The 11,521-nt window shown below is 41.8% G+C and overlaps 1 protein-coding gene across 1 annotated transcript in view; it reads right to left on the bottom strand.

Moving 5' to 3' along the window:
- The window catches only part of LOC146374453 (heterogeneous nuclear ribonucleoprotein L-like), a 61,432-nt gene that overhangs the window by 4,432 nt on the left and 45,479 nt on the right, over nucleotides 1–11,521 (bottom strand). Inside the window, exons 9-13 of the mRNA XM_084948065.1 lie at nucleotides 4,145–4,362; nucleotides 2,963–3,084; nucleotides 1,005–1,206; nucleotides 537–594; nucleotides 356–454 (exon numbers count right to left, since the gene is read on the bottom strand). Of these exons, the coding sequence (XP_084804191.1) occupies nucleotides 356–454; nucleotides 537–594; nucleotides 1,005–1,206; nucleotides 2,963–3,084; nucleotides 4,145–4,362 (699 nt within the window). The remainder of the gene's footprint in view (nucleotides 1–355; nucleotides 455–536; nucleotides 595–1,004; nucleotides 1,207–2,962; nucleotides 3,085–4,144; nucleotides 4,363–11,521) is intronic.

Here is an 11,521-nt window from a genome sequence, read left to right as displayed (position 1 = left end):
AACGAACACTGTGGCATCACTGAGCATTGAAAACTGTCTAAATTCTTTCATCTTTAATTAAATGATCAGCGTTGCTGCTTTACCAGGTGTAACAATTAAGTTTAACATCCAGGCATCCATGAAAACAGGATTTATTACATTTAACAGAGTTAGAGGTTAGCAGGAAGTCCACAGTGCAGACTTTCATCCTCAAGGAATTAAACTAACATTAACTGCATTAACTGTTTAAATTTCACAAAATAATTTTTTCTACTTCAGATGTATTTTCCAGCTCCACATTCAGGAATTATTTGTGAAGTTTCCAGCATGAGACTGACAGAGTAGGCAGTGATGGATGTTTTTCTCATGGACTTACTGGGAATCCTAATCTGGTAGTGGTTGAGAACAGTAAGAACCTCCACAGCCTCTGTCTTACTGTCAAACTCCAACAAGCCGGAGATGGTCTTAGAAGAGGCTGAAAAAAGAGACTGAACATTAAAAGGCAGGCGATGACCACATTCATGAGACTTCATCTGTTCAATCAAATGTCTACTTACGTTTGGCATCAAACATCTTAAATTTGACAAAGCCAGGCAGATCATGCTCCGTACACAGCTACAGAAACACAGACAGCAGCGTGTGAGCAGTTCTGCACTAGGCAACAATTAAATATACAACTTATCAGCATTTGTTATACAATGTGGGAGTGGATTTCTTTATGGCAAAGACTGCTCAAGAAATCAGGCTCAACTCAAGAGAGGATCTTTGGGCATTTAAGGATATCTTGTTAATTCAGAAAAACAGGGCAGTCTTCTTAATAAAAATGTGGGTTTTTTTGGAATTTCCAAGATAATAATCATATTAATTCAGGAAAAAACAAGAAATTATGAAGTAGATGGATTACCCTTTTGGATACATCTCTGTATGACAGGATAGAAAATGTTTTAGGAGGTTTGGAATACCTTTAAACAGTTCTTTACAGTTACACAGAAAAGACGGACAGCGAACAGACAGAAGTACTTTACCCTCAGTAAATGATCCTGTGATATGCACGGAGGAACGTTATAGTAGTGCAACACTGCAGATGGAGGCTGGATGATGTTTTTGGAGGCTTGTCCGGCACTGCTAAAGCGATTGTTTCTGGTCATAGCAAAGTCCTTATAGCTGCTGCTGCCATCCTCTAACTCAAAAACCTGGCTGGGGATTACTGCGTGCTGCTTCGACACACTGCAAAAACCAAAAACATCAACTGTGTTACTTATCTTATCAAATCCATGCATAACAAATCTACTGATCATAAAATAGTCAAGATAATATACACAGAAGTAAAGAAGTATATGGTGCCAAATTGCCTCAGTGCGCTTTATGTTGTAAGATAAACACAAAAAAAATAAAGAAAACCCCCCAACAATCACATGACCCACTATAAGGAAGCACTTTGGCGACAGTGGGAAGGAAAAACTCCCTTTTAACAGGAAGAAACCTCCAGCAGAACCAGGCTCAGGGAGGGGCGGGGCCATCTGCTGCGATCGTCTGGGGGTGAGGGGAGGAAAACAGTGAGTAGAAGGATTTTAAATTTGACTTTGGAGATAACAGGATCAAATAATGAGAAGCCAGTATGGGCAAAATATGCTTTCTAGTCCTTTTCAGTAATCATGCAGCAGCATTCTGGATTAACTGAATTCTGTTCAGGGAACAGTCCTAAAAGAAACATGAATTTTGGGGGGAAAGTCTGATAATAATGAATTTGCGGAAGAGGATTAGGGTCACTGGGGAAAAAAAGTGGGCACGTCAGAATTCAAGTCAGAATTCAGATTTTCTTCTCAGAATTCTGGAAAAGACGAAGAAAAAAAGACGTGCCCACTTTTTTCCCCAGTGGCTCTAATCCTCTTCCGTATGAATTACAGGAGTCCAGCTTAGAAGTAATAAATAAATCAACTAGTTTTTCAGCGTCACTCTGAGACAGGATATTTCTAACTTTAGAGATGTTGCACAAATGGAAGAAAGCAGTCTTACATATTTGTTTAATATGTGCGTTGAAGGACATGTCCTGGTCAAAAATGACTCCAAGGTTCCTCACAGTGTTACTGGAAATTTTAGCATACATTTTCACTGCTATGCAGATGACACCCAGCTCTATCTGTCCATGAAGCCAGATAACACACACCAGTGAGTTAAACTGCAGGAATGTCTTAAAGACATAAAGACCTGGATGGCCGCTAACTTTCTGCTTCTTAATTCAGATCAAACTGAAGATGATGTCCTTGGGAGCATGGTGTCTAACCAGATGCTTACTTTGGATAGCATTACCTTGGTTATGCACAGATATGTCTTCTGATGATGCTGCCTAAGGGAAGCATGTGTAATGTAAACAGAATTGGTCCTAGCACTGAACCCTGTGGAACTCCATAATTAACCTCAGTGTGTGAAGAGGACTCTCCATTTACATGCACAAATTGGAGTCTATTAGATAGATATGATACAAACCACTGCAGCACAGTACCTGTAATACCTACAGCATGCTCTAATCGCTCTAATAGGATATTATGGTCGACAGTATCGAACGCTGCACTGAGGTCTAGCAGGACAAGCACAGAGATGAGTCCACTGTCAGAGGCCATAAGAAGATCATTTGTAACCTTCACTAAAGCTGTTTCTGTGCTGTGATGAGCTCTGAAACCTGACTGAAACTCTTCAAATAAACCATTCCTCTGCAGATGATCTGTTAGCTGTTTGACAACTACTCTTTCAAGGATGTTTGATATAAAGGAAGGTTGGAGATTGGCCTATAATTAGCTAAGACTGCTGGGTCTAGAGATGCTTTTTGAGTAAAGGTTTAACTACAGCCAGCTTGAAGGCCTGTGGTACATAGCCGATTATTAGAGATAGGTTGATCATATTTGAGATTGAATCTCGATCTTGGAAGTAAAGTGTATTATCAATACTACACTTGCACACATTATTAAAGATATGCACATCTTACCAGACATTCAGTCTTTTACCAAACACCTTAATGCTGTTGAGGTGTGTGATGGCCCTGTCCACAGCATACTCATCTCCCATCTCAACCAACGCTGTGCCAGGAACACTCTTCATAAACTTAACCTATAACAAGCACATAGATAACAGCTGTTCTAAAGAGGTACCATACATTGTGAAAGCAGCGTACATGTTTTACTGATGTAAACATTCCTTCATGTTAACCATTAGAAGACACAGTGTACATTAGAGGACATTTGGAAGGCTATCTAAAGTCAGGATATTCTACACTTGTGCTTTTTTGTGACATCAGGTAGTAATTTGCACAATCCACATTGGAGAATATAGCTATTCTGACTGTGTCATGAAATCAACATATTCTATGAGAACACTGAATGGGTTTGATGTTTGGGGAAGTTCTCTAAGTGTTACAGGAGCAGCAGAATCTATTCGTTATTTCATTATAAGGTAGCGATGAGCAGATCATGGAAATATTATTAACCCTCTCAAGGCAGGCGTTGCCGATTTGCAACAGTTAAAAACTAACAACCTGATTACCCCACATACATATTTTATGAGTTTTTTTTACTCAGAAGTACCACTGCAGGACTTGGTTGTGCATTAGCAACAAAAAGTTTAATTTGAGCCTGAGAGGGTTAAAGTGCTGGGAGTAATTTATGGCATACCGAAAGTGAACAGGAGGAGGCAGATAATTAAATCCTAAAGTTAAAATTTCAATTGTATGAGAAAACAATGTAAACAATCTCTGATATCACATTAAAAAAGGAGAATCAGACCTATGTTTGGTTTGGTTTGCAGGGGTACATCACATGTCCTGACATTAAACAGAATTCAATGACACACAGGCACATGAGTGACAACAAGAAAACGGATAGTACATTTCTAAATAATGCAGTAAGTGTTGATGTACAGAGGTCTAATCCCATTCAATATACTGTCATTTACTTGTGAGTAGAACTGAAGGGCCAGGATATGATAGACACAAACACACAATTTCTGAGTTTTCTTCCACTCCAATCTTTTTATTGTTTTTACTAGCTTTTCCCTTCCAGCACAATTTCTACAACCTAATTATTAATTAATTGTTAATAAAATTAACAGCTGTTGCCGTGTTTCTACAAAAACACAGCAAAGACACATGAAGAATACACAAACAAACACTTACCTTCTCAATGTTGCCGTAGAGGCAGAAGAGGTTGAAGATGCGGGTGCAGTTCATCTTGGATGGATGGAGGCCACTTACCATGGCAACAGAACTGGGGGCATGGCCAGAGTATGACGAGGATGACTGTGGCAGTGGATAAGACACCATGTCTGGAACGTCCAATGAGGTGAGCTTGTACCTGCTGTTGCCGGGCAGTGGCAGCAGGGGACATGGTGGACCTGGGAAGGCACACATCGAAACAGTCGCTGTCTTGCAAGAACAATGAAAGGCTGTCTGCACCAATCCAATTCTGAACCACTTCATGCACCGCAGGTGAATAAGTGAGCGCACACTCACAGCCAACATGTCATTGGCATGGAAGCTCTTTACTGTGAGTGATGAATCAAAGTACGCCAAAGTAAACTGTGGGGTGACCACCACAACGACAAATGTATCAACAAAACTAACCAGACACTTAAATCACCCCCGACCAAGCAGCAACATAGGAAGACAACTGATGCCCTGTTATGACTTTGGATGATGTGCCCTAGTTTTGAGATGTGTCATCATCTCTGGATCAGTGTTGGCTTAGGCTAGTGATGGTGATGTGGGAATATCAGTCTGCTACATCAGATACAGGTATGGCTGATTGAAGGTATGCCTCTACAAGTGTGCACCCTCTGTTTGGCTGCCTTTTCCTTAGCTGTAGCCTGGATCTTGTTATAAAAGCAGTGAATGTATAACAAGATCCAACGTCTGCAGATGAAAGTTTCGGCCTGTCTCAGCAATGCAAAGCCTCCAGCTTCCAGCATCAGCATAAAGAAGAGGAAGCCACTCTCATTGCTTAGTAATGACAACAACATTGTCACCCTTCAGACAGACATGTGTAGGTGCAAGGTTTTGCTAAACCAGAAAGACTATCATGAGAAGATTTTGTCACTGCTCAGTGACAAAAATACTTATGAGCCCAGGTAGTGGTCTCAGAAGAGGGTGATTGATTGTCTGAAACAGGAAGAACAGGGCGATGCTATTGACTGGACCTCATACCAAAGGCTTTATCCTGGGGACGCTACACCAAGGCTGTATGGTTTACTGAAGACATAAACAGGGTGCACCTTTAAGACCAATTGTCTGTATGATCAACTCTGTCCTCCATTGGAGGTAGTTCATAAGAGATTACAAGATGACCCTGACCTCAGCAAGAGGATCACTTTCAGCACCAACTACTGTAAGTACTACACCCAGAAACATGGGTGTGCCATGGGTTCCCAAGTTTCACCAATCGTGGCCAACTTATACCTGGAAAAAGTCCAAAAGAAGCTTTTGTATCCTACCCTGGAACACCACAAAGTCACTGATTTTCAGCTATGTGGATGACACCTGGGTGAAAATCAAATCTCAGGACGTTGCACATTTAACGGATCACATTAACTCGGTGGACCAACAAATCAACTTCACCAGGGAGGATATGAAAAGTGGGAGGTTAGCCTTCTTAGACTGTGAGATTTCCATCAGTAATGGGGGACATCTAAAAGCTGACGTGTACCGCAAACCTACGCATACGGATCAGTATCTAAGGTTTGACTCTCATCATCCACTGGAGCACAAACTGGGTGTCATCAGGACGAGCGAACACCATCCCCACTGACACAGCGGCCAGGGAAGCAGAAGAACATCACATCAAGAAGGCCCAGAGAATGTGGTTATCCCAGCTGGACTTTTGTCAAAGCTGGGAAAACTCCTAAAGAAAGCTCCAGCCGACCCAGGAGAGAAGGACAACCGCTGCCTAAGCGAAAACCTTTAGTAATCTCTTGTTTGTCAGAAGTATCGGAACAGCTGAGGTGCATTTTCTCTAAACACTGTATCGCTGTGGCTTTCAAAGGATACATCTTTCACCATCTTACGATGCTGTGATTGCAGCCATTCCCTAACTCTCTGTGAATGGTACTCATGGCCATTGATCAGTTACCCATTTTGCCAATGACAATTTACAAAATAATAACCATGAAACTGACCTTACGGCCTATTGTTAGTCGGTGGTGCTAGTGTCTGTCATTATGCAAATGTACAGTTGGGGAAACCTGCAGTCAGCTGAGACTGAAGAAGTCACTTGAATTTTCTCCCACTGAAAACGCTACATAGAGATGAAGAGAATAGACTTTTGGGGATTTCCTTACCTGGATGACTGAGCATGCATCAAGATATTTACTTGGACATTTTCCTACTAACTGCTCTACTGTAGTTCTGGCAGCACTAAGTGCTTGGAGGGACTTCTTGTTTGGAGAGCGCTCGTATTTAGCTATAGGAGCTCAGTTTACTTAGAAAACAAGAGTAATTGTGCTGGACCTGGCTTCAAACCAATCACTGTTCTTAGAGGTCTTCCTCCCAAAGGTAGCAAAGGTTATTCTGTTTTCTGAGTTGTGCTGTTGGGCTACAGACAGAGCTTTTGTAATTTTGGGGGGATCTTGGCAAATTCATCTACTACTACTGCATCTGGGAATCGATGCAACCTCAACTTGCAACACACTAGTAAGTGGTCAGTGGCCAGCTATGTTCTTTGTCCTTGAAAGTATCTGAATTAGCTAGGCGCATTTCGTCCACCTGTCCACCTGTAGATGAAACCACTGACTGGCAACTGAGTATATCATTCCAATGACAAAAAAAGTTATAAAGTTAGACATATTTAATCTTTCTCAAAATATTTCTCCAGGTAATTTGAGTCTATTGTTAAATTGCAGCAAAGAATAAAAACACAGAGAAGAAACTGTACTGAAAACATCTCAGCTTGATTTGAAATCAATTTTTGTCTGTGTGCTCTACAGAGTGCTTTTTAAAATTTGTTGATTTTGTTGATCTTTGCTTCTGAGAAGTAAAGATGGGCAAGGGTCCTAACCCAAACCCAGTCATGTTACTGACCTGTTATAAGTGAACCTAATTGGTTGCAAAATATTCCTCCAGCTGTTTCCTTTTAGCATTTTATTGCTCCATCCCAATTTTTTTTCATATGTTGCTACTATGAAATTTAAAATGTGGTAATATTTCTCTTAAAATGGTAAATTTTCTCATTTTAAACATTAGATATGCTTTTTATGTGTAACTGCGAAGATGCAAGGAGCAGAGATAATAATTCAATTCATTTCCATTCAAATTTATTTATACAGCGCCAAATCACAACAACAGTCGCCTCAAGGCGCTTTATATTGTACAGTAGACCCCATAATAGATACAGAGAAAAGCCCAACAATCATATGATCCCCTGTGAGCAAGCACTTTGGTGACAGTGGGAAGGAAAAACTCCCTTTTAACAGGAAGAAACCTCCAGCAGAACCAGGCTCAGGGAGGGGCGGGGCCATCTGCTGCGACTGGTTGGGGTGAGAGAAGGAAGACAGGATAAAGACAAGTAAGTTTAAGTATCATGTAGAATACATGTACTGGCGTTACGTATTTAAAATACAAAATATGAGTAACTGTATTCCGTTACAGTTATCGTTTAAAAAGGTGATAATTAGAATAAAGTTACTTTGTTGAAATAAATGGATTACACAGCGGTCTTTTCCTGTTTCATATGCTAGGCTATCCCCTCAATATCCCCTTTCTATTTTTGGTAATTCCATGCATTGCCCGAAACCCAAACAAAACACGAAATAAGAGTTTCTAATGTAAGCGTCCTGTTAATGTTGGTGGCGTCAGTTACACAATGGACCCAGAGCCAGCGCAACGTGCCAGCAGTGTACAGGCAGGAATGCATTTCTAACTTGGAAATTCCAACACCACTTCACATTTAAAGAAGAAAGGGATGAAGGGCGAAATCTGACAGTGCAAACTCTCTTTGCCAGCAACCAAGCTGCTCTCAGCGTCAAAAGACTCCAACCTAAAGAAACATCTGGAATTTCTTTTTTAAAAACTAACGTTAGCCTACTGCAACTAACTTGTTTTAGTTTTGATAGCTGCCTGGGTTATGTACCACTTAAGTATCTTTGATGTACTATTGCTGTGTGATTTATTACTATTACTGAAGGCTACTCACCACCGAGCTAACATTGTTAGCTGCCATTAGCTTAGGTCTACCTAGAAAAGAGCTGAGGAGAGCCATGGATGGGCGTCACCTAGCAGCCACTGTGCAGAAGCCACAGAGGGCTGTAGCGACGAGCCTGCAGGCTCCACCGAGTCTTGGGCCCAGAAACCCAAAGGCCATCCACACCCCAGACGGGGCCCGACAGACCATGGAGTCTGGGAGTGAGCCACTACATACCTGAGCACCCAGCCCTGGACACCAAGAACCAGCCACCAGCGGGTGGGGGCACCAGCCACTGAAAGGGAGTGTGGTGAGGGGAAATATGTTCTGAGAGAGGTGGAGTCTAAGACCCAACCTGACATATAGACACAAACATGCATTCCCACCCTCATCCAACATAGAGACACACAGAACTGTATGTAGTACACATGCTCACACTCCTCATACAAACACTATACTCCCGGGTCCAGGCACCAGCACCCCCGGAGTGGCAATCCACCCCCAGACCCAGAAGATGGTGAAGAAAACTGAAGGCTCTGCCTCCCATTGTACAGGGTGAGCCATTTATATGGATACACCGTAATAACATGGGAATGGTTGGTGATATTAAAGTCCTGTTTGTGGCACATTAGTATATGTGAGGGGGCAAACTCCTCAAGATGGGTGGTGACCATGGTGGCCATTTAGAAGTCGGCCATCTTGGATACAACTTTTGTTTTTTCAATAGGAAGAGGGCCATGTGACACATCAAACTTATTGGTAATGTCACAAGAAAAACAATGGTGTGCTTGGTTTCAATGTAACTTTATTCTTTCATGAGTTATTTACAAGTTTCTCTTTGTTCACAGCCATTGACATGTCGAAGACGTTAACATGGTAGGAGCGGATCGAAATTGTGTTGATATCTGGTGAACGCAGTAACTGGGTCATTGCAGCAGATTTCAGTGCAAGACCCCCTACGAGACCACCCATCTCCCATGCTACAGTCAGCAAACTGCTTGCTAAGTTTTGTGAAACTGGTTCAGTGTTGGATTTGCCAAAATGTGGATGCAAGAAAACTGTCACTAAAGAAGAAACATCAGTGGCTGTCCTGGCTTCATTCAGCAAGAGCCCACAGCGTAGCACTCGCCGCATGTCACTGGAGAGTGGCATTAGTCGAACATCCCTTCGGCGGATATTAGCTACTCACAAATGGCACCCTTACAAACTCCAGCTACTGCAGCGTCTCAGCGAGGATGACCCAGATCGGTGCACAGAATTTGCAGAATGGGCAAAACAAAAATTGGAACAGGACCCTCAGTTCACGCAGAAGATTTTGTTCAGTGATGAGGCAAACTTTTATGTGAATGGTGAAGTTAACAAACAAAACCACCGCTATTGGTCTGACACTAACCCACATTGGATGGATCCCTCCAAGACTGTGGGAACAACAAAAGTGATGGTTTGGTGTGGTATATGGGGCACAACGATAGTGGGTCCATTCTTCATCAATGGAAACCTCAAGGCCACTGGATATTTGAAATTGCTACATGATGATGTGTTTCTCTCTTTATGCACTGAAGCTGGCACGTTCCCTGAGTTTTTCCAGCAAGATGGTGCACCACCACATTATGGGTGCAGGTCCGAGCATTCCTAGATGAACAGTTTCCTGGAAAGTGGATTGGTCGTCGTGGGCCAGTTGAATGGCCCCCAAGGTCTCCCGATCTGACCCCCTTAGACTTTTATCTTTGGGGTCATCTGAAGGCAATTGTCTATGGTGTGAAGATACGAGATGTGCAGCACCTGAAACTACGGATACTGGATGCCTGTGCTGGCATTTCTCCTGCGGTGTTGCTATCAGTGTGTGAAGAGTGGGAGAAGAGGGTTGCATTGACAGTCCAACACAATGGGCAGCACATTGAACACATTTTATAAGTGGTCAGAAACTTGTAAATAACTCATGAAAGAATAAAGTTACGTTGAAACCAAGCACACCATTGTTTTTCTTGTGACATTACCAATAAGTTTGATGTGTCACATGGCCCTCTTCCTACTGAAAAAACAAAAGTTGTATCCAAGATGGCCGACTTCTAAATGGCCACCATGGTCACCACCCATCTTGAGGAGTTTGCCCCCTCACATATACTAATGTGCCACAAACAGGACTTTAATATCACCAACCATTCCCATGTTATTACGGTGTATCCATATAAATGGCCCACCCTGTACTTTTAAACAGTGTTGGGCAAGTTACCTTGAAAAAGTAATTAATTATAGTTACTAGTTACTTCTTCACAGAAGTAACTGAGTTAGAAACTGAGTTACAAGATTCTAAAAGTAATTAATTACTTGAAAAGTAACTATTGCGTTACTTTAAAAAAATGTTTAGAGAGGTCTCGCTGTGCTGTCCTTAGACCACAAACGTGACGAAACTATTGAGGAACAAACACTCGTATATTTTGTTTATCATGACTCTGGTTTTACGAGGCCTATCAACACAATTTATAAACTGGTACCTTGTTGCTTTGTCTTGAAGTGGTCATGTGATTGGCTTACCACCACTACTTTATTCTTCCTCAGTCAAACAGCAGCACTCATGCGATCGTTTTGCCCCCTGAGCTCCAGGTTTTGTGCCAAAAAGCTGATCGTCTGCAAGAAAGTGACGGGCGCTACTGCTTAAAGCTGTAGCGCCCAGATTACTTACAGCTACTTCCGTGCAACTGATATAAGAAGCGGTAAGCTGAACACAGCTTCAACCGTCTGTTTGTTGAAAAATAGTAACGCCACCGCATTTTCTTGTTAGTAACGGTAACGGCGTTGTAACGATAGAAATAGTAATTAGTTAGATTACTCGTTACTGAAAAAAGTAACGCTGTTACATGTAACACCGTTATTCCCATCACTGCTTTTAAATACTTTAAGAACAACAAGTAGGCCTGCAGTGTGAGAGCGAAGTGCTCTAATAGGGTGATATGGTACTACAAGGTCATTAAGATAAGATGGGGCCTGATTATTTAAGACCTTGTATGTGAGGAGCAGGATTTTGAATTCTGGATTTAACAGGAAGCCAAAACAGGAGAAATCTGCTCTCTCTTTCTAGTCCCTGTCAGGACTCTTGCTGCAGCATTTTGGATTAGCTGAAGGCTTTTCAGGGAGTTTTTAGGACTTCCTGATAATAATGAATTACAGTCGTCCAGCCTGGAAGTAATAAATGCATGAACTAGTTTTTCAGCGTCACTCTGAGACAGGATATTTCTAATTTTATATGTGTATATAAGAATATATTATGGCTTTACGGGATTTGTAAATCATCACGTTCTGGGGTTTCTTTTGGGTTTTATTTTTTTACATTTTACTCAGTGTTCCAACTTTTTTAGCCCTGTGGATGTATCGACATCAGTTCA

The sequence above is a fragment of the Perissodus microlepis genome, chromosome 13, assembly GCF_051167445.1.
Source record: "Perissodus microlepis isolate ML-2025 ecotype Zambia chromosome 13, ASM5116744v1, whole genome shotgun sequence".
Lineage (NCBI taxonomy): Eukaryota > Metazoa > Chordata > Actinopteri > Cichliformes > Cichlidae > Perissodus > Perissodus microlepis.
Note: the sequence above shows the minus strand (reverse complement) of the source record. Positions and strands in the feature narration are given on the sequence as shown.